Source organism: Centruroides vittatus, unplaced genomic scaffold (assembly GCF_030686945.1).
Source record: "Centruroides vittatus isolate TY-2023 unplaced genomic scaffold, ASM3068694v2 scaffold_769, whole genome shotgun sequence".
In the NCBI taxonomy this organism is placed as follows: Eukaryota; Metazoa; Arthropoda; class Arachnida; order Scorpiones; family Buthidae; genus Centruroides; species Centruroides vittatus.
Genome location: NW_027122717.1, coordinates 4,516,873 through 4,541,000, shown reverse-complemented (window position 1 = coordinate 4,541,000; position 24,128 = coordinate 4,516,873). Strand labels below are relative to the sequence as shown.

At 33.1% G+C, this 24,128-nt stretch overlaps 2 protein-coding genes across 2 annotated transcripts in view; one reads left to right on the top strand and one right to left on the bottom strand.

Moving 5' to 3' along the window:
* Positions 1-461: 461 nt before the first annotated feature.
* Positions 462-17,625, top strand: Rae1 (ribonucleic acid export 1). Its single transcript, XM_067288069.1, has 10 exons — positions 462-595; positions 15,533-15,744; positions 15,824-15,916; positions 16,006-16,092; positions 16,175-16,261; positions 16,330-16,401; positions 16,472-16,579; positions 16,661-16,840; positions 16,910-17,104; positions 17,468-17,625. The coding sequence occupies exons 2-10, from the start codon at positions 15,547-15,549 to the stop codon at positions 17,552-17,554; spliced, it is 1,107 nt and encodes a 368-aa protein (XP_067144170.1). The 5' UTR covers positions 462-595; positions 15,533-15,546; the 3' UTR covers positions 17,555-17,625.
* The window catches only part of l(2)k01209 (lethal (2) k01209), a 26,648-nt gene continuing 20,133 nt past the window's right edge, over positions 17,614-24,128 (bottom strand). Inside the window, 11 exon segments of the mRNA XM_067288059.1 lie at positions 17,614-17,943; positions 18,013-18,111; positions 18,180-18,345; positions 18,457-18,579; positions 18,652-18,714; positions 18,777-18,893; positions 18,895-18,970; positions 19,064-19,080; positions 19,168-19,229; positions 20,369-20,558; positions 20,660-20,731. Of these exon segments, the coding sequence (XP_067144160.1) occupies positions 17,897-17,943; positions 18,013-18,111; positions 18,180-18,345; positions 18,457-18,579; positions 18,652-18,714; positions 18,777-18,893; positions 18,895-18,970; positions 19,064-19,080; positions 19,168-19,229; positions 20,369-20,558; positions 20,660-20,731 (1,032 nt within the window). The 3' untranslated portion in view covers positions 17,614-17,896.

Here is a 24,128-nt window from a genome sequence, read left to right as displayed (position 1 = left end):
TAAATTAAAATTATAATTGAAGCACATTTGGTGCCAAAATATGTTAAAGATATTCGGCATGTCGTCTTTGATCTTGAATTAGAACCTCGGTTCGTTTAACACGAAAAAGAATTCGAATCCAGATTCATGCAATGCTATATAAATATTGCCAAATGGCGTCTATAATCTGAACATTTTATAAAAATAAAATATTAATATAAGGAAATGAAAATTTTATGGAAAATTTTAGAAATGATACATTTCAAGCTAAAAATTTATTTAATTTAGTTATAAATATATAATTTAATTTAAAACACAAAAATAAAGTTAATGAAATTTTAATAATGTTGCGTATTTATAAAGAATTATTTTAATTAAAAATATGATTATAACTTTCAAAATTGTAAGTACATTTTTTACCAATAATCTCCACCACCTTACCTCAAGACAACAATAAGTTTTGCCGTCAGAGGGAGTTTTGTAAATAAACGAAGTTTGATTTTCGACAAGAGCTTGTTTTATTTTGTTTCGAGTGTTAGTGTTACAGTCGTTTTTTTACAAAAGTTAGAAATATAATAATATTGGATAAATCGTTTATCTACAAGAATATAAACTGGTAAATATTTCATTTTTGATACTTTCTAATATCATTACTTGTAAATGATTTGATATTTTAGAATTTTAAATTTAGTCATTATCATCGTCAAAGTTTTTAAATACATTTACAAAATTGATGATCTCATTTATATTTTCCATTGGTTAAATTTACAATATATTCAATTTAATAAACAGTCATCCAGATTGAGTAATTGATTATACTCTGCTTTTATTTTCACTTCCACATTATTATCTCATGTACAGTACACTTATTCATAAGTCACCTAAAGGTGACTTCTATTCTCAGATTCATATTATAAACTGATGTGTATAGTAATCCATTATATATAATGCCAAAAAACAAACTTTTTGGGAGAGGTAAGACAACGTGGTACTGTTCGGTTAATGGGACGCCAGCCGATATGTACGGCAACAGGTAAGATTCGAGCTCTGAATGAGGGGTTTTTGCCATTCCAGAATTGTTGACACTTCGCCAGATATTATTCTCTAAAGTTCAGTTTTTAACAAGTATCAGTCTATGTGCTTCACGTGTAGACGCATGCCTTGGTGCGAGTGAGCCCCACACTGCGTTAAAACTATATAACATCGACGAGTACTTCACAAATAGTTGAGTGAGCTACTCGAAGCTGGCACTGTCACGTGGGCTTAATTGTTAAATGCAATAGTCTTCTGGCATGCCGTTAACCAAAAAGAACCAAAAACACTTTTTCTAGTGAATGAATTCATTTCAGTTTTTTAATAAAATGGTAAAAAATTCATTAGGTTACAAATTCTGAAGATCAAAATGATGTAAGCTGTAATGTTTTAAACACCGAAAGACGTGTGACTTGTACTTTGTTACTTTAAACATTGTAGTGTCACATAAATTCAACTTCAAAATACAGCCACTTACAGTACCACTATCCCCACAATATTTTTTTGCAGCAGAAAACATTGCATTTATAATTTAATTTTTCAATTAAATGTATTTAGAGGAAAATGGCATTTACAATGTTATGACATTGCACACTTCGTATATGCAAATATGAGTAGTATATAAGTATATTAACATGGCTCTATAATAAGTCATTGGCTCCATTCAGCAGACTTAGCAGTTCTAATTGAGCAGAGACAATGAGTTCTAATTATGTCTTTGCTCAACTGTTGCCTGGTAGAGTGGCTTTAATATGGCTGGATAAGTAAACTGATGGCATAGTTTGTTTCAAATAAAATGGGCTATGTCATTGGTTCGCTTATCTGGCTGCATTAAGTCTCTTTACTAGGCTTTAACACAGCTGCTAAACAATGAATTATGAGTTGATGCAAGTGGACAATGGTGCTATAGTAGATTCTGTTCATTTCCACAAACTTGAAAACATTTGATGAAGTAAATTAAATTCATTTTTTTAAAGTTTTATTTGCATACATTAGTTTTTAGCTGTTAATAACCAATGTACACCTTTATATGTGTAAATAATATTTATTTCACTTGCTATACGGACTTTGCCATCTTTGATCAGTTATAGTTACTTAAAGGTAGCGTAAATGAAGTCTGTTATTAAATTTGATGGCAACACACTCCACAAGTTTCAAAATAGAGATTATTCAATAGAAAAGTTCTCATTTTTTCTGGAAATGTTGGGTCTGCTGAATGCAGTCAATGGTCTGTTTCTGTAGGATATGAAGTCAAGATGGATCTGAACACTAATTTAGCTTGGATTGTTCTCCTTGTGGTGCATTTTTTGTCTTTTTCCATGCAAGCAGTGATGTATTGCTAACAAAAAAGGTACCAGAATGCTACTTAGTATGACAAATAACATTAATGTGCATAATATAATTTTTATTTCTAGAATTTCACAAACAAAACCAAAAATACATAAACTACAATTAATCAAGTATTTGCAGACTTAGAATTAGAATTTCTAGCAATGCTGTGTCCTAAAGGCCTTTACATCTGGCTTGCATCTATAATAAATAGCATTTGCTGTTATTTTCAGGTTTTCTGTGGTACTCTTCTGGTTTCATTATTGTGGATATTTGACTTGAGCATGCATTTTCAATAGAAAACTAGTAGAGAACAAAACAGTTTAATTTTAATGATCAATGGGATGATTTTCATGCCTAATACTGTACAATAAAATGGAGAAAACACTGAGATCAGTGTTATATATACGTTTTCTTATCACAAGCACTTTCGATGAACCTATAGTCATCGTCATCAGGCAAATATGGAAATTTACTAAAAATTAAATGGAAATAATTCGACGAAGAACATAATGCTTCAAATTTAAATTAAAACTTTTGTCAAAACTGTTAAGAACATGTAACAAATTTTCAAGTGTTTTCAAAATTGAACAAGCAGTAAGCTCAGTGATATGCGAAGTGGCACATGCATGGATCCAGGCTCAAGCTATATGTATACTGGAGGATGCTAATAGTTGCTTAATTGCTTGTACAGCATGACCCATACACTGGGCAGGTTGAGGGTAGGCGTGTAGGCATGTATCCAAGGTGGTAGTAAGAAGAGATTTCCATATAAAAAAATGAGTTCCTGATTTTTACAGCTTTTGAGCATAATTGATTGGGACCATAGTGGGTTATAACCCTGCTCAAGTACCTTTTTTGTAAGTTCTGTGGTGTGCCTACCCCTCATAACATCCTCTCGGTGCTCCGCAAGGTGGCTGGCAAGCATTCTAGTAGTGGCCCCCGATATACTTTGTGTTTACTCTTGTTGCAAGATTCTCCAGTGGAACAGCACAGACCCCTGACTTCTCGAGAGTAGAAAACTTGTCCCTATCATTGCAAATGAGCTTGCATAGGTTTGGAAGTGGGGATAGTGGTAGGACAAGGTTATGCTGCTTAAAAATATGGCAAATGCGTATAGAAAGGGGTCCAAGGTATGGCAATGATGTTTGGATCACAGAAAATTCCCACTTACTGCCTAGCGTAGTGCTTGGAAATAGTGATTTTTTTTACCATATTGATCACATTTGTAAATTTAGCACGTGAAAAACCAGCAGTGTGCACTGCCAAACTGATGTCTAATTCAATGTTTACCAGCGCTTGCGAAGATGATAGTAAGAAAGGAAGATGATAGTAAGAAAGCCCTTCTGATGAGGGCGGCAATGGTGGCATTAACATATCGTGAAGGCTGAAATGCCTCTGCTGGGGGGTTATTTTTTCACCGATTGCCATACTTTTCCTCTCTTATATATAACAGCTGGGAAAGTAAATTGAAAATTAACAGTATATATAGTACATAAAATAACACAAAATCAAATTAAATAAAATTACAAGTACAGTAAGACCCCGCTTAATGCTGATTCAATATAATGCGGTCTGCTTGAAGCCTAAAAACGCTCAAAATTTATGCTGATTCAAATTAACATGGCATTTCGTTGATTCGTATATAATACGATTATTCCCAAACACAAACCAATCAGCAAAAGGTGGTAATTTGTCATAGTGCTGTACTTTCCTTAAATCTATGTTTGGTTTGTGCAATTTTGGAAAAAATATAACATCATGGATGCATTAGGAAATATGGACTTTGGTTGGCAAAAATTAACTAATAAATGCATGAATGGAGTTTGTAAGAAGTTATGGCTGAAGGCATCCAAGGATTCTTAACGAGAAGAGCGTATCGTTGTATCTTTAGGTTGACCAAATTGTCAACTAATTGATACATCAGGACTAAGAGAGGTAGACGAGCAGAATATTGACGAGTTACTGCAGGTTTCTGGTGAGACCCTTACCAATGACAACCTTCAAGAACTGACAGAACAAGGAATTCATGTAGAACTGGAAAATAGAGATTCTGAAAATGAAGTACCCACCAAAGAAGTTGCTACAGACAGATTTCCTTAGAAAAAGTTTGGTAACGATAACCAAAATCGTTTATCAAATTGTAGCGAATGATCCAGATTTTGAAAAGAGTGCAAAAACAAGAAGAGGCATTTTGATGCAATCTTCTGCTACCTACATTTGCTTAAGAAAAGAAAAAAAAAAGCAACAAATGAAACTACACGACTTTATCGCAAAAAACAAGAATTTCAGAAAAGCCAGGACCTTCATCAGAAAAAATGAATTTACATTTCTGTGTTATGTTGTGTTATTTAACATATATTATTATGCAAATTAATATAAAATAACTTAAAATTATAGAAAAATTTGCTTGTTTTTGGTCGCGTGTTCCCTTTTTCCTAATTACTCTGTTAAAATGACCTTGTTTAGCACTTTGTTTTCTAGGAATGCATCCCCTGCACTAAGCAGGGTCTTACTGTATATATTTTTACACTTGCATGACTATGGTTCTAGAGGGACACCTGAAATGCACTAAGGATGTCATGCACTTCCATTGCTAATTAGCCCATTCTATAGTATACTGGCTGTTACCCACAGCTTCGCTCATGCGGATTTTGCAAGCAAACCCTATTTACATTCAATATTTCAACAACCATAGTAATTGTTATTTAATACCTACCGCTGAGAATGATGAGAATTGCTGAGAATCAAAAAAACTGTTTTTAATTTGACTTTAGCTGCAAGTACCAGTTTGTTCTATAATCGAACCAATATGCAAAAATAAATTCGAATTTAAAACGGTTCGAACATTTGTTTAAAAAATCGAAATATATAAAAAATATTTATAACAATGTCTGAAATGTTATCAATTTAATACCCCTAAGTACTCAGTTAAGACTAAATGTAATTAAAAACAAAAAAATTGCATCTAAAATAGTACAGTAGAAGTCATTCTTCAGGTTAAGACTCAATGCTATCCCTCTCCCCCATGGGGGAATTTTGAAAAATACCTTCTTAGTGTGCATTTTCATGACATACCCTGTGTACCAAATTTCACCTCTAGGTTCTGGAACTTTCTAGAAAAAACTGGAACATTCTCATTGAAGCATCACACATTTTCAAAGTCAACCACTTTCAAACCCCATATCTCTCACACCCTTATAGCTACGGAGACACAACCACCATAGTGCACGATGGGAGACTTGGGGCTACTACCACACACAAACACCATTCATGTGCGATGTGTAGTTTTGGCTGCAGAGTGACGTATAGGCACAAACACGTCCATTTTTATCTACAGTGGACCTTCGTAATAGTGCTGCTCGCTATACCACGCATTCTGTTATAGTGCGGGTGATGTTTGCGATGCGATAAGCTCAAACACATTTATACAGGTCCGTGCGGTGTTAGTGAGTAGCCCATTTTATTGTTACTGCGTATTGAGTAATTGTGTATGTATTGAGTTCCTGCATGTATTTTGAATAGTGTTTAATTATTGTATGCATGATGAGTAAAAGAAAAGCTTACAGTGTGAAAAAAAAGCTTGACATTATTGCTGAAGTAAATAGAGGAGTTTCGAAAGCAAACATAAGAAGAGAATACGGCATACCTGAAAGAACTGTAAGGGGTTGGATGGCAGAGGAGACAAAACTGAAATCATTTGTTGATAAGTGTGACTAAGATGCTAGGCTTACTTGAAATAAGGCAAGACTTTGAAAAAATCAAAATGTTCAAAATGTTGACGATTGCCTCTATGTATGCTTTGTGCAAAAAAGAAGTGAAGGTATTCCCGTATCTAGAACTGCTTTAAAGTTTCAGGCTGAAAAATTCCATGTAAGCTTAAAAGCAGAAGATTTTAAGGCTTCTGACGGTTGGTTGTGACATTGACAATGATACAGAAGTTATCAAAAAGTTAACAAACAAAAATTACTCGCTTTTTTAAGTGATGTTTTGTAATTGAAATGATGTTGAATAGGGTAGATGTACCAGTTTTGGCCAGCGTACCAGTTCTGGCCAGAAAACAAATTTAACTTAAAAATATAATCACCACATATTCAAATCTGTCCAATAAAACAAACTTTTATTCTTAACTGTTCACACAGTTAACAATAAAAGTTTGTTTCATTTGTGATTATATTTTTAAGTTAAATTTGTTTTCTGGCCAGAACTGGTACTACACTGGCCAAAACTGGTACATCTACCCTACATAGATTTTAGTCAAGTTATAGATAGTGTTTGTTTTTACATACAGTACTGTATTTTCAAGTGTACCTTATGTACGTAAATAAAATAATACATATACAGTATGTACTTATTAAGATGTATAACTATGTTATGTAAATTTTAATAAAACACTGAATAAATAAATCAGTTTTTTTATTAAAATACATAATATGTATGTAGTTGATGGGATGTTTTAGTATATAGCTCAAATCGTTCTGAGTAAATTTATTGTGTTGCCACTGCGCCGCTTGGTATAACGCGGTTCACCTTATAATGCAGGTGTTGTTTCCCACCCAATATGTGTGTTATATCGAGGGTCCACTATATATGTAGGGTAGATGTACCAGTTCTGGCCAGAAAACAAATTTAACTTAAAAATATAATCACCACATATTCAAATCTGTCCAATGAAACAAACTTTTATTGTTAACTGTTAACAGTTAACAATAAAAGTTTGTTTCATTGGACAGATTTGAATATGTGGTGATTATATTTTTAAGTTAAATTTGTTTTCTGGCCAGAACTGGTACTACACTGGCCAAAACTGGTACATCTACCCTACTGTTTATTTTCACTTATGGACAGTTTCACCAACTTTTGTTAAAAGTTAACAAATTCAGCTGTTAATGCTTTTAACAATCAAAAGTATTTTGTCAAACGTCATTATTACTAAGAAAGTGTTAAACCGTTATTTTAGATTCTGGAATCGCAAAGTTTCTAATGCCTTATTAAGTTAAAATCAAGATGGCAGATTATGATGCGGTTAATGCAGAACTGTTGTACATAGAATATATTTAAGATATAGGACCTTAAAAAATGATTTTTCATTTGGACATGGCAATTTTGAACTTTTGAATTGTGACTGCTTCATTGTTGCTTTAATGTTAAAATCAAGTGTAAGTTTTCTTCATGTTTTTTCTCTCTTCATTTTACAATTAAATGCTGTTAATTTGTATTTTTATAACAATTAAAATCAGGCTGAGCAATGAAATTTGTTAACTACACTTTTATAGTTTTGAATTGAGTCAATAAAAATATTCTTTCCATTTTTATAATTGGAAGTTATTTGTTCCAATTTTGGTTTGTCATGTTGCATGGTGTTCAGTTAGTCATACAAGAAGTTTAATGTTGTAGAACTATGATGCAATTTTTAAAGAACCAATCTCTTGATATGACATCAGAGACCTTATCACATAGTTAAAGAATGTTGGCAAATGAAAATTCCTAATGAATTCTTAACGTTAATTCTTTTAGTCTTTAGAAAATGGTGCCATTCGAGTGCTATTTTAACGAAGACTGATGAAATTGACCACTAGTGTTATTAAAATTCTATATGCATTTTCTAAAATAGATATCATTCCAAAATAATCTAAAACTGATATTTTTCTTTCAATTATCTGTTTCAGAATTAGATTGGAATTAGTTATTTACACTCAATTAATGTATTTATAACTGCAGACACTTGTACGTGATTAGATGTCATTCCCCTCTCATTAGATATTTAGAAGTGACAAATATTGTTTTCTTTGTTATACTTCAGTGTACAAATTTTGGAGAACAAATATGTTTTGTATGGTCTTATTGATGCAAACGAGCTGCTTCAAACAATGACATAGTTAATTGACAAGTCTCAGTTTACATATGATTCACACTTGCTTATCCAAACCAACTTTGTTCATTACATAACTAAATATACCAGTCAAAAAGAAAATTCCTAAATATTTTTTAAAAACTTAATATATAATGTCACATGCTGTACATGTACCAAATACATACACACAGTATAAAAATTTTTAAAAAATAGTCAATAGCCCTTTTCCTTAATACTTTTTATATTGAATCTGCTAAAATCCATCTTAAGAAACGAAGCAATAATAAATAGGTAGGGTCACTCTCTACTCAGATCCCACTTGAAGAAGGTCCTAGGGGACTGAAAACGTTTGTGGCTAACAATACTTTGCAAAGCTATTTAAGGTTATTAGAGTAGACATATGAATCTGCTAATCCAAACAATCCCTTAGAATAGTTTCTTCACTCCAAATTTATCTTTCTGGAGATTATATTGGGTTGAACTGAAAGTTTGTTCAGGTATTTACATAATCACTTGTCTGTGTTGCCTCTATCGTGCTTATCAAGTTTTAACTTGTTTAGGTGGACACTACGAATATTTGCATATTTAATATGTAAGTTTAGTTAACAGAATTTTAAAAAATAGCTGTATCTTTTAAGAAAAAGAAACATTAAAATGGAAGATAAGAAGGTGTATTTTTGACATCTCATGCTCTATTATTTCCGAAAAAGAAAAAATGCGACAAAAACTCAAAAGAAGATTTGTGCTGTATAGGAGAGGATGCAGTTACTGATCAAACATGCCAGAAATGGTTTTCAATATTTAGGGCAGGAGATTTTTCTCTCAAAGAAGCACCTCGGTCAGGATGGCCTTCTACCATAGAATAATGGCTTTAATCCAAAATGATCACCATAGAACAACATGACAGATAGCCAACATTTTAAAAATATACCAAACATCTGTTGTCTGTTAGACATTTGGCTAACCTTTGATATGCATCCCGTTATGATGTTTGGGTTCCCCATCAGTTAAGTGAACGAAACCTTATTGAACGTGTTTGTTTGTGATTCACTTTAAAATGCAACGAAGATGATCTATTTTTAAAGCGATTAATAACAGGTAATAAAAATGGATCATTTATAACATTATTTAATGCACGAGATCTTGGAGTAAGCCAGGTGATCTGCCAGTACTGCAACCTAAAGGTAGTTTGCATCCCAGAAAAGTAATAGCGAGGTCGAGGCCAATGTTTTCAATGCAAAAACATGTACATCAGACGTTCAGCGCCACTTTTCTGTAAACCTAGAAGTTTGACAATGGCATTTGGAATGTCAAGCATGATTCCACTGACTTTCCAAATGCCATTGTCAAACTACTAGACTTACAGGAAAGCGGCACTGAATGTCCGACATACACGTTTTTGTGTTGAAAACTTCGCTAATGATTTCAGTTTGGTGGGATTGGAAAGAGGTTCTTTATTATGAGCTTTTAACCAACAACCAAACAATTAATTCCAATAAATATTCTCTCCAACTGAATGAACTAAATGCTGCAATGCATCAAAAACATTCAGAACTTGCAAATTGACACAGAGTGGTATTCTATCATGATAATGCAAGACTGCACATATCGTTAAACGTATACCAAAAACTTCTAGACTTTAACTGGGATGTTTTGAGTCACTCTGCATATTCTCCAGATATTGCTCCCTTAGACTATCATCTTTTTCGTTCATTGCAAAATAATTTAAATGGCATAGGATTTCGATCTTTAGAAAGTATCAAAAATCACATTGATAATTTCTTCAATCAGAAACCCACCCAATTCTACACAGATGGATTATGAAACTACCTGTCAGATGGTGTCAGGTTATCAAACAGAAGGGTGAATGCATTGTGGATTAAAAGTTTTTATTTATTTCAAAATAGTATATTTTATTTCTTTCAGAAACCTGAAAAAACTTTTGGTTCAACCCAATAGTTGGAGCTATTGTGACAAAACAACCAACTCGGGCAATTGCATAGGGCATCCCAATGACTTTGTAGTGCCAGATAAAGTAACCCCACATTTCACACAGTAATGTGTGGCATAAAACTTGCAAAACTTTATTTAACAATAGAAAATTGCAAATCTCATTTTTGTGGCACAATGCATTTTGGATGCATTGTATATTAATTTAAAATGAAGGTGTTTAATGAGAGAAAGGGCTGCTATTCTTTAAAATTAGTAATGACTTATTTGATACTTACACAAAGTAGAACCCTGTTAGTGTAATCACTATCAATATAGGCAATGAACAATAGAGTTAAGAGAGGTAAGTAAATAAGGTTGCAATTAGTGGCAATCCTGGTTTTATTGTATATACTGTTTTTTTTTTTTTTTTAAATTTGTTATTTTTGTTTAAATTTATACATATAAAATCGAATATCTATTCAAGTGTCATGTAAGACAATGTACCAATTTGACACTAGTTTTATATGTAAATTCGTGATAGTCCCGAGAACAATATTGATTATTTTCTATTTCCAAAATGATTTGATTTTATAAGCTTTGATAGAATTATATTATTATTTGCAAGAGTAAATAATTTGCAGTTAATACTTGTTAGATATTAAGCATGAATACGAAATTTTGTCTGGAGGCAGGGGGTGTGAAGTGAACCATCAAATTTGAATACAATAGGTGCAATCTTGCAGTTATTAATGGTCAAAACTGAGTGTTTATGAAAGTTGGTCTAATGAAATTTGACAGGTAAAATGAGTAAAAAGCTAACTAATCAGACTCATTAAATCCCTGGAATTTCTTTTGATATAAAATTGTTTTTTGGTTGAATCTATCAGAAGTTTCTTATTCTTTTTTTCTTATACAGAGTGGCTTATACAAGTCTGTGGATTGTATATCAAAGGTTTAAGGAGTATTCATGATCCATATTTTTACTTGCGGATTTCTCGAAAGTCACAAAAATGTTGCTTCTTTGCATCTCGACTTCGTTAGTTTGTGTTCTGTGGAAAAAGTCATCGGCTTAAAGAAAAGCTGCCTCGGAGTGACGTTTTCCAATCTGTTGAAGGACTAGTCGTTTCTGTTTCTGTATGTTTTCAAAACATACAGAAACGGAACAAAATAATACTCTTAAAGATAATAATGCCAACCAATAAAATATGCAATAAAAACGAAATGAGAATTATGACATTTGTCATGTACAGTATGAACAATGCTGAAAAATTTTAGATTTGTTACTTTACCTAAATCATCCAGTCCACGTGCTTGTTCAAGAATTAAAGCTTTTGTATAATTTGGCTTCTCTAAAAGTGAGCAAAACTCCCATCATGAATAGCCTTACAAAGATTGGGAATGAATTTTGTGACACCCATCACTGGATGGTAATGTTCGATATTTGTTTTTGAAAAGGTTTGTTTACAAAGGTATGTAGATCCATGGATTACGTAATTATTAAGGTCTGGATTTTTGGGTGCCGTACCCACTTGGTTTTTGAAAGGGGCAGAGTGTAAAAAGACAAACTAAGTCGGTTTAATTAGGCCCACTCATTGTCAAATTGTTTAGTACCCAAATTGCAAACCTGCCCGAAAATGGTGACTAGCACCCAAACTATATATTTTGTGCCCAACTTTCTTCTTTTTTTTACATTTTCAAAGAATATGTTGACAATTATCAATTTTTTGGTAGTTTTTATTCATTCAAGGGGAAAAACAAATTTGTTAAACCGGACCACATATGACGAGGAAAAATATGATAATTAGCTTACTCTCTTTTGTTGAGAGAAAAGGGGGTAAAGTGGAATTTTCTAGATTAAACAACTAAACTTTAGGGTTGTTCTAAGAATGTAATCAGATTCACTGAAAATCTGCAACATGTGTTTTCTTTTCTAAGAAAAGAACAATCTAGAAAATTCTGTATTGAGGTCACCTTACCCTGACTTGTGAGTGCAACAGTTCCAATTTCCTTTGAATTTGGTGTCGGCGACATTAGAAAATGACAAAATTGTCCTCATCTAAACTGAACATTTTAGCAAATAAGTTTAAAGACGAGGGTGTATGCACAGATAGAAAAGTTCTTTGCTGGTCCATTTGCAATTATGTGATTTCAGTTGATGTGAAACACCAAGAAATGAAAACCAGGCGACAAGAGTTTGGAAAAGCATAGAGAAGGCAAACAAAAAAGGAGTAATTATAATTGCCTTACAGTCCTTATTTCTAAAGTTATTTTTAATTGTCTACATGGACATTACTCATTAATAAGACTTTACACTGGTGTTTAGATTTGACACAAGAATGAGAAATTAGTTCAGAAAAAACAAATTTTCTTTTATTATATCACATGTAATTTTCCCTGTACAAGTATTACACATGTTTCGGGCTTGCATGTCCCTCATCAGCAGTATTACTACAAAACACTAAAAATAATAATAAAATAAGATGTGTTTAATAATTTCCCGACAATAAAATACTATTTTTAAAAAAACTTACAATAAATATGTATTCCAACATTGAGTACAACAACAGGATGACATTTCTCGTTTTAAATTTACATAACATTTCACTGTATAATTCAAAATAAATAAGTAAAATAAGTAAGTTCTCATTCTTGTGTCAAATCTAAACACCAGTGTAAAGTCCTATTAATGAGTAATGTCCATGTAGACAATTAAAAATAAAAAAAGAGGAATTTCCAGCAGATATTTATAGGGACTCATTTCAAAGAGGAGAAGAATCTCATAAGGCTAATAATACATTTTATGCAGTTTAACAACCACTCTTCTGCAGGAAAATATACCCTTATATAATGTAAACAATCCAGCCTTTAAGTCATTTCTCCAGAAATATACAGGAAAGCTTGTCCCCGACGAGAGCACTCAGAAAAAACTATGTGAAACCAGTTTATGATCAAACAATATCTAAAATCGTGGATTGTTGTCAGAGACAATTTTGTAGTCAGGGCCGGATCATTGCATAGACAAATGTCTAGGGCCTGGTCAAACTGTCTATTTTGAAAAGATTTGTAAATAAGATACTTTACTTTTCTGAACTTTTTAAATAAAGTTTATTCATATTTATATACTTACTTTTTTAAAACTATCTTGGCTTTTATTCAATTTACCTCTCTTAGGTAAAATATTATATCATTTAAATATTAACCAAAAAGGTTAAATTAAACAATTAATATTTTAACGTAATATCGTTATTGTGTAACAACTTTTGTTAGACATTTAATAAAATAAATTTCAATTTTTTTAAATTTATAAACACTGTTCACACTTTTCTAGAAAAACTAAAATTTATTGTTTTATATTTTTTGTGCGCTCTATTTCTTGTGGGAGAGGGAGGAGGCCCAGTAAGAAGAAAATGTCTAGGGCCCCAAAGTGGGTTAATCCAGCCCTGCCTGTAGTGTTTATACTGGAAGAAACAACAGATTCCACAAAATGGTACATGCTGAACGTTCTTGTTGCACCACTGACCGGATGCTACCAATGTTGTTCAAAATGTACCAACTTAAAAATACAAACTCGACTACAGTGTCCCCCACTTTCAATGATGTTTGTGTCAAGTTGTGGCCAAATGGTGTCCAGTATGAAAAGGTTTGGCTTGTCATTACAGATCAAGCAGATACATCTTACATGTCAGCATTCTCAAATTTGAAGTACATCTACAACAACCTAAAACATGTGACTTGCCCTACACCAAGTATGTGAATGTATTCATGTAGAATAAAGCAAGGCCAGCGACTTCATTGAAAATGAAAATGGTTCTTCTCAAGTGCCCTAGTGTAAATACAGTGTACTTGTTGATTTTTGTCTTAATAATACAGCATTTAAAAGCACCCAAACAAGCACCCAAAAATCCGGACCTTAGTAATTATATATGCAATAATTTCTTTTGTGGGCTTTAGACGTATTTTCTGGCGTTGTCTCTCATGAGCCAGAAAATAATCTAAAGCCTAGTACTCGCATGTGGAAAAGGGACAATGGAGATGGTAAGCTAAAAATTATAATGATGCACTCGAAACCAAATTACAGTGTGATAAAAAACATTGAAAAACAGACATTTTTGAACCCATTCTGGGCTCTGCATCAGGTTCTTAACTGTTCCTAGATGGTTATTCGAATATAGAATGACATTTAAATATAATCGTATAATCAAACTCTTTAAGTTCGAAGCTAAAAATTGCCATTCTGTCCTCTTTCAGCCTGGCATGTACATGTATGGAAATTATTGTTGAAATGGGTGCCATCCTGTCATCCATAAATATAAATGGCTACTGTGAATAGTTGGAAATGGTGTCGACAAAGATTGCCTTGTTGTATCAGTTTAACTTTATAAGTTTATGATTTTGTCACAAATGAAAAAGCCATAAAAACAAAGAAGTTTGGTAAGAAAGGTATTTCAAAATTAAGAGTAATCAAATCTTTGATACCCGAATTACGATTTCATGATCCCGAATACTTTATGCATTATTAGGTCATGACTCCACTAGCATAAAAACCCTCGCCATAAATACTTTTAATAACGTGACCATGATATTTTACGCTGTAGCAGGTTGTAAAGTTGAGCAGTGTTCACCTTTTGCCATGAATACATCCGTAAAACGGTACCACCAACCAATCAGAAGTCAGTAGAGTCTATGTCATTGTGACATGGTGCAAAAAATGAACTTTTATATATGTTCTGTCATGGCTACTTAGAAAAGATCTAGAATAGATCTGGAAAGATTTATCAAAAACATCCAAATGTATTCATGTATCTGTCAGAAGAAGTATCCTGATTATAATAATGGATGCCTAAACATGCGATATGAACAGCCAAAGGAAAATCCCTCAGTTTAGATGAGTATATAATAAAAAAGCTAAGTGCAGTAGAATATCTTAATAATATGATAATAGAAGTTAATATATGAAAGATATTATTTTTACTACATTTGTAATTATAGTACAGAAAAAAACTCGTAGAATATAATCATTGTCTTTATATTGATATATCACGTATACAACTGTAACTTTGATAGTACCATCAAAGTAAAAACTTTGCTAGTGGAGTCCAAGCACAAACAGGTATTTATGGCAAGGGTTTTTTATGCTAGTGGAGTCTCGGCCTAATTCTTCCCACGCTAAGGGCACGAGGTCCACGGTATCGAGACAAAAATCCAATCTTTGAATTTCCCAGGATCGTTCGAGAAATGTCTACATTCACCAGGAACCACTGGCCAGAATTTTTGGCTTAAATTACACTGCATGGCTGGCAAAGTCTGTGTACAAAAATTTTCTATATAAGTGTTATGGGGCGATAGAGCCCCATAACACTCATATAGAAATTAACGTTAACGTTAATCTAAGGTCTTTTTTTATAGACAAATGTTAAATAATGAGCGGTTTATTCGGAACGACCGGAAATTTTGGTACTAGTAGCGGCGGCGTGTTTGGATCCACCCAGAATGCCACGCACAACCCGATGAAAGACTACGAAGTGGTGTCGCCGCCCGATGATTCTGTTAGTTGCCTGGCCTTTAGTCCAGTTTCCGTGACTCAGAATTTCCTCATCGCGGGAAGTTGGGACAATCAGGTATTTGTGCTTTGCCATTCTTTATTCTTTTGCCCCACGAAATCCTGCCGTTCTAATCATGGCCTGATGATGATTTCAGTTGAGATGCTGGGAAGTGGAAAACTCCGGCCGGACGATTCCTAAAGCACAACAGACACACCAAGGACCCATATTGGATGTTGCCTGGAGTGACGTAAGTGCAACTAATTCTCTGTAAAAATAAATTTTGCAAATATTATGAAAAGGTGTTATGACAGATCTAATACTAAAATGTAAAATTAGGATGGTTCGAAAGTGTTTTCGGCATCTTGCGACAAGACCGTCAAAATGTGGGATTTAAACACCAATCAGGCCATACCAGTTGCTCAGGTAATTACAAATGCTTATTTATACTCGTTCTATGGCAACTGATGGACGTAAAATAGTATTAAAATACATTTTATGATTTAAGCATGATGCTCCGATCAAGACTGTTCACTGGATCAAGGCTTCCAATTACACCTGCATCATGACTGGAAGTTGGGATAAAACATTAAAGGTTGGTTGTTTGTTTGACACAAGCGTTTTCGTGTAAACAGATGAATTGATCTTTGTTCTCTTTCCTAGTTTTGGGATACCAGAACGCCCAATCCTCTTTTGACTATAAATTTACCAGAAAGGTGTTATTGTGCAGATGTGGTACGTAAACTATTTACCATATCAATCTTTGTTTATATTCTTTATCGCGACTGGGCCGTTTCGATTATAGGTATATCCTATGGCTGTCGTTGGAACGGCGGGAAGAGGAATAATCATATATCAGCTGGAAGGACAACCGCAGGAATTTAGAAAAATTGAATCACCACTAAAATATCAGGTAAGGATATTATAAGGATTAAAATAAATTGCTATTTTAGTTCAATTTTCTATTGCTTAAAAACAACTTGTTGGTTTTCAGCATCGATGCGTTTCTATTTTTATCGACAAGAAAACACCAGGACCGGGCGGGTTTGCTCTGGGAAGCGTGGAAGGTAGAGTGGCAATACAGTACGTCTCTCCTCAGAATCCGAAAGACAATTTCACTTTCAAATGTCACCGATCCAATGGAACTGCAAACGGTTACCAAGACATTTATGCAGTATGTATTTGGCACCTGTCATTCTCTGCCATCAAACGCCCTCCGTAACCATGCATTTTCTTCTCACAGGTAAATGACATAGCTTTTCATCCTGTACATGGAACTCTGGCCACCGTCGGTTCGGATGGACGGTTCAGCTTTTGGGACAAAGACGCGCGCACGAAATTAAAGACATCTGAATTAATGGAACAGCCCATCAGCAGATGTTGTTTCAATGCCAGGGGCGAAATATTTGCCTATTCCATTAGTTACGACTGGTCAAAAGTAAGTATACTTTGTATATTCTTTGTGAAACCTGTCCAGCTATAGTGCAAAAGTGCCATCAATGCTAATTTAATAATTTTAAAGAATGGGAAGATGAGTGGAAGCAAGCACGAGAAATAAATCTATATTGTTAGTAATGATTTAAATTTCATTAAATAGCTTTATAAGCATTGACAATGGTACTATTTTGCTATAAGAACATATTGTCACTTTATTGACTTGAGCAGAAACAAGACCGACTACAATTTTGTTGGAAGTCTGTGGCTTGTCGCTAGTAATTTTTTGAGATTAGATTAGCTCTGCTTGGAACTGCTACCCCTCTAAGTGCCACGTTAGAAACGTTTATTTTTTCTTTCCTTACAGGGGCACGAATATTATAATCCACAGAAGAAGAACTATATTTTCCTACATCCCTGTTTTGAAGAATTAAAACCAAGAAGCAAAAAGTAATAATCCTTAAAATCATTTGAGCGTGTAAAATATTTGTTTTAATAAAGTACCTCAAATAATAATTGATTCAATATTTGATATTTATTTATTTTGTGCAAAAGGCATATGTTTAGGACCGACAATTTTCGCCTTTGCGGCGTACCGTCAGCACAAAAAGGGAAACAAACTAATAAATATGAAAATGACTACTTTCGTGACTTATAAACAATTATATATTAGAAAATATTTTTGTCAATTAAAATATAGATGTATTACTGGCTGAATTTATCTCGGAGGATATACTATCACAGAATTGACTTTTACTAAGGAACGAATGATTTTTTTTGCCCTGCAGTGGAGACGTCAGCTGGTTGAAGCTTCCGTTCCAAAATAGCGATCTCCAAAGTTACCTGAAAATGAATATCACTTAGTAAAAAGTACAAGAAATAATTTTGGCTTTATATTTTTGGAAGTTTTACCGATTCCTGGAAGAATGTAGAAACTCTCATTCACTTCTGGATCAACTGAAGTCGAAATAATTTGTACTTTGGGGAAAGCGTATGCAATGGTGTGGACTCCTGAAAGGAAAGAAGAAATTATGCCAAGGAATTAAAGAGGAACGGATTGCACTGCGTCAATACTTTACCTGACTCGGCCATCAACAGAGAACAGAGAAATATGTTTTCTTCTGACACGTCGTGGTCGAGAAGTACTCTTATGGCCATCATGGCGGCAGCTCCAGTGGCTACCGTGGCATCCATCAATATGATGTAGTAGTCTTTGATGTCTTTGGGAAGTCTCAAATAATATAACTGAAACAAGGAATGGTGTTATTTGAGTTTAACGGTAAGTCATCCGAGAGAATAATGTACTAAGGTTGTTACATTTAAATTTTCTACATATTTTACATGTAAATATCTTACTTCTGGTTCTCCAGTATCGAAATTGGTCTGTATGAGAATTTTTCCAAGCCGAACATCTTTCAGCACATCACAGAGTGCCTGTTCCATTGTTTCGCCTGCCCTCAGTATCGACACTCCACAAATCTAGAATATGTCACCGACATTTGACAAAACATTAAAAACATTTTCTTACAAATACAATTAATTAATCATTACCTTTTCAGTGGATATTCTTTTCCCCTGATAAGGGATTCCCTGAGGTGTATCCACTATAATGTCCTGCAAAAAATTAAAATTAATATTAAACTAAAATCAAACAAGCCAGAAACATTGACACTCACTCTAAAAGGCAGCATCGACAGAGCATATTCTATAAGGAGTCTCATAAGGCGTTTGGAATAGAAAATAAATTCGTCACGAGAAGTATCATTGTTCCTGATAAAAGTGTGAAGGCCTCGGAATCTGAGGTGTGGAAGGCAGGATGTGCAGAGTCTGCGGGAGAGGCTGGCCAGCATGCGACTGTGCAAGTTTCGACCTGCATCAAGAAAAGAGAATCGATCAGAGACATCAGTAATAATTTTTTTTAGAGTTAAAAAAGTAACTTTGTGCATATGAAATACGAACTTACCTCAGCTTGAGGCCTCTCTACACACCAGCAATAAAATAAAAACAATTTATTATTGCAATAAGTTAAATTTTTGGAGACTACTTTAATAAATTGCATATACGTACCAATTGCAGTTGGGTGTGGACATGCTGAACTATGAGGCTGATTGCTATTTTGTTTTCACCACCTGAAAAAATTTCAGAAGACTAGTTCTCATATAAATTTATTTCATTTTAAGAACAGATTGCGTTTTATCTCTTACAGGTAAAAAAAAATTGCTCCCGAATAAGCAAAGCATGTCAGGCAGAAAAATCAATTTGTTTCAAAATTTTCATAACATTTCACATTTTATTTCTTAGTAAAATAAAGGTGTTTACAAGCTCTGTTATCCAAAAAGAAAGCAACTTCATTCCAGTTATAATTTTCATGTGTGGCATTTGTCTGTGAGTAACATGAGTAACATAAAAGGTACACATTACAATAACTGCATTGGATAAATGCAGAGTCGTTAGTCAATGTACTAAATAAATTTGGCAAACTATCATTGAAATATGTTGGTCAATCTTGTGCTATTAAATAGGATTTTTTTTTTATTTTTGACAAATGCAGCCAATCCCAATACAAAAGACACATTAGTTCAATCATTGCAATGTGTATCTATTTTGCAATCACTTGGTAATGAGCACATGCTACAACCATTTGGAAACATATACAGTATTAGAATTCAGTTATGCAATTTGTTGATTGCAAGTTAATCTGCACAAAGTCATTTCGCTGTTTTGTTTCTTAGGAATTGAGAATTTCCACCTGAAAAGCCACCTTTATTTTGTATAAAATTTACAGAAACTATCAAAGATTGATTTACAGTTTATTGTAATGTATAATTAATAACCAAGAATTGGAAGTCATGGACTAAAAACGATTTTAAAATCTTTTCGAAATTTTTCACAAAAGCAGTAAGGATCCAATTCGTTTGTATAAAAAGCAACAGACAATTAATTGTAGCAGTAAATGTTGCTGCAGTTGAAACATTGCATAATTTGGTCCAGACACTTAAGATTAATATGTTTATATATTATAGCGACTAATTTTAATTGTTGATAAATCTTAAATACGAGTAAACTTTTTATTGCAGTATTTAGCATTCTCGGCCTAACTAATACATGTAAAATGAAAGGTTTTACAGCCATTCATAACATCACTGGAAGCATTAAGCATTATGTTGACAATGTTGTAAACCGTAATCATAAAGTAGCAAGGCAATAACGAAGACAATTAATTTGGATAAAGACGTTAATATATAGATTTTAAGGAGTCTGGACTCACCCCTCGGAACAATGAGGTCGGCATGCACTACGGAAGGAGCGATGTAATAATCAAAAGCGGGCTTTACGTATTTTTCGTACTGATGCAAGACTCCTTCCAAGTCTCTTCCCCTGTCCATTATGTCTCTCTTTAGTCTTCTCGCCAGTCTGATGTCTGAATCCGTGTCGATGAAAATTTTCATGTCCATCAACTGTCGTAAGAAATTTTTAATGTTATAACAAATCTCATTTTGACTAATTGCATCAAAACAGCATAAGCAATTAGCTTTGAGAGTGAAAATTTCAAACTTACTTCTAGGAGTTTTTTATGACTGAACACCAATATTCCCTCAAATATTATAACATTTGCTCCGTACATTATTTTCTGAAAAATATTTTTAAAACTTAACTTACAAGTATCTAACAATTTCATAATTAGACAAAACATGAAATAAACACACAATAAGCAATCTACATATTTATTGTAACACAATTTCTTCAATTTTAACTATGTATTGCCACACAAAAATATTTTCTTCATAAGATATAAAAGAAAAATTTGGAAAGTATTGTACACATTTATATTTTAGCATTTATATCTCTCTTTGCATTTCTTCTTTGTTTTACTTTCCTAGCTGTTATAACACAGGAAAGTACTATAATCATATCAAATTTAACTGTCTGGAAAGGCAAGTCTTGTATTGTTTTGATACACCAAATCCAAAAAATATCAACCAATGAGTTATAAAAGCTAGGAAAGTTATGCGAGATTTTATTTTAAAAATAACAAATTAATAATACATAATTAATCAAAATACATAAAACAGATGGTGCCACATATAAAAATTTTATATAATCTCATATTTTTAATTATTATAAAATAGCAAGAGACTTAATTTTGAGGGTAACACTAGCATTTATAGTTTTTATAAACACTATAAATGCTAGCTAATTACAAGTAAATTATTACTTGTTATTAGCTAGCATTTATGGATTGCAAGGGATCCCTAGCAAGATGTGACATGTGACCACCCTCTATCTCTCCATCTCTTTGATACTATTAAATTTTAGTTGTAAAAGGTCAATGCCCCTTGTATAGAAGCTACTATACCAAATTTCATTTCTTTATCTTCCACCATCCTGAGATATTCAGCAAAATAGATGCCAACATACCCAGAATATTTTTTACTTTTTTGGGTTCAGGGGGTCTCAAAACATGGAGATGTGTCAAATTTGACCCTCTGAGTTTTTTGCAAGATTCCATTACTTTCCCTTCTTATGTATATGTTATGGACAAAGTGATTAATACGGGCATTATGAATAATGACCAACAAAATCGGGCATTGTAATAAATTTCAATAATTTATCGAATTGACCGGTCATTATGAATACTGCTACCACCTAGTCAGGCAAAGTGGTGATAATACGTTGAGGAGTGATCATCCGATATACGCTAGCCAATCAGAACTTACATCTTAGTTGCGCATGTGTATTGCATTTAGTATGCATTTTAAATTTATGTGACCAGTAGTTAATCTTTTTTCTTTGACAAAAGTAACGATCATGGAGGAATCATTAAGTGACATGAACAACTGATTAAATGAGTTAATAGCAGAAAAAGGTGAAAACAATTAAATTTTTACAAAATCAGCATATTTGTTAATGATAGAAAAAGTGAGAGTCAAAAATGGAAGTTACTTCTAACTTACTGAAAGAATATCAGTTAATAGTACTTTGAAATAATTCACAAAAAATAAATATTTCTAAATGAAATAAGTGGAGTTTTTTTTATCAAATTTAAAATTTGGTACTAAACACGATACACACGCGCGACTGAGCGCCAATTGGCTAGCGTATGTTAGATGATCACTCCTCAATGTATTATTATCACTTTGCCTGACTAGGTGGTAGCAATATTCATAATGACCGGTCAATTTGATAAATGAATCAATATTTATCACACTGCATGTCCTTTTTGGTCATTATTCATAATGCCCGATTAATCACTTTGTCCATGACATATACATAACAGCCAGGAAAGTAAAAGTCAAAAAAGGGGAAGAACTCTTCGAGTATGTGTTGGCTCTAATTCATTTAATCTCAAGAATGAGGTAAAGATTAAGAAACAAAATTTGGCATGGGGATTGATGCTATTAAATTTTGGAGTATGGAACTTGAGGGGATGAGAGGACAGAAGGATCACATGTCTTACCTCGAGTGGTGTTGGACTTATTGTAAATACAGTAGACCCCCTATAACATGGGTTCATATAACACAGATTCGTATAACACAGCTAAAAAATTGCAATCGTTTTCATATAACACGCTAAAACATCATTGCCAACTCGTGTCATGACAGGATTGGTCAAATCTGGACCAATAGCGGATATTGTACAAACCGTTGAGTTTAAATGAGCACTGGACCTACTAAAAAACATTTATTATTCAATGGCCATAAAAATTATATTTTTATTAATGATGTCTCTAAAGTTAAGTTATTTTTCTGTGAAAAATTTGTTGATCAGGAAACACGCGTACGCTGTTCGATGAGCTGCTCCGCGACGAAAACAAACTTAAGCAATGGCGTCGTCGAATGGTGCACACTCGGTAAGTAATCCTACAAGTTTTTGTTTATAGCATAATTTATATGGATTATTCCCAAAACATTATACACAATTTGGAAATGTTGAGTCAAATTAGTCTAGAATCAATTAATTTTATGGAAGAAAACCTTTCAAACAGCCGTAGCCCCTAAACTGCACACATGCCGGGCTGTGATTGGCTCATATATTTAAGTGACTTGTATAACACAGATTAACATGGAATGTATCTACCATTATAGGGGGGTCTACTGTACCAATAATGAGTAAAATTTTCATTATTTTGAAAAACTCATCTCTACTACTCAGTATTACGCATTTTTTTTGTCATTTTATAATAAAAAATAACTTTTAAATTATTAATTAATAACATCTCATAATAAATGGCACCATAGAATTTTCTAGTATAATGGTGTTTTTTTAAACTTAAAAATTTTTATTAAAAAAATGTTAAAAGGAGTAATTTTGTGGAATTATGATTAAGCTTTTATTACTACTTAAATTTTATATCCTAGCATAACTGAAAAATATCAGACTTCCTAATGGTCTCCTTAATGTCAAGTGCTGGGAAAGTTGAACCCTTGCTAGTTTTCTTATCTTTTCCTTTCAAAATATCACTAGTGCTTTTCTTTACCTTGTTTCTCAATAAGAATGCAGCAGGACAAGCAATTACCAGACAAAATGGGAAAATCTCTACCTCCTTTGCTATTTATTTTGGTTTCAAATTAGCCCAATTCATTTCTGTCATGCTAATCACCAGAACTACTAAACAAACAATTACTGAGCAACTGCTGCTACTAGCTATCAATATTTTTTTATGCTATCTGCTGGTATGGCATACCAATGTTCTAGCTGAATAAAAGCTCTGCTGTTTAGTAAAGAAAAAACTTATGATCATATCAATGAGAGACTTATCACATAATTGACTAACAATGACTACTTGACTTGTTCTTGGCCTCCAAATGTAAGACATTTTGAACAAGCAAACCAGCAGTAAAAGAAAACCATGTCTTTGAATCAAGGTAACATGGTAAATTACTGGTTTTACAAATTTTTCATATGAAGTAAATTTGAATATTAATATTTTTAGTTTATACAGTGTTTTTGTATGATTTCTGTACTTTTAATACTTTTTGTCAAAACAATAAAATTCTGAATGTTCTAAATATTCAATCAGTAAGGA

Bases quoted from the DNA above. Each gene is read 5' to 3' on its own strand.
- Rae1 (XM_067288069.1), top strand. From the start codon at position 15,547: ATGAGCGGTTTATTCGGAACGACCGGAAATTTTGGTACTAGTAGCGGC. The intron at 15,917-16,005 runs GTAAGTGCAACT...ATGTAAAATTAG, and splicing joins TGGATGTTGCCTGGAGTGAC to GATGGTTCGAAAGTGTTTTC. The intron at 17,105-17,467 runs GTAAGTATACTT...CTTTCCTTACAG, and splicing joins TTAGTTACGACTGGTCAAAA to GGGCACGAATATTATAATCC.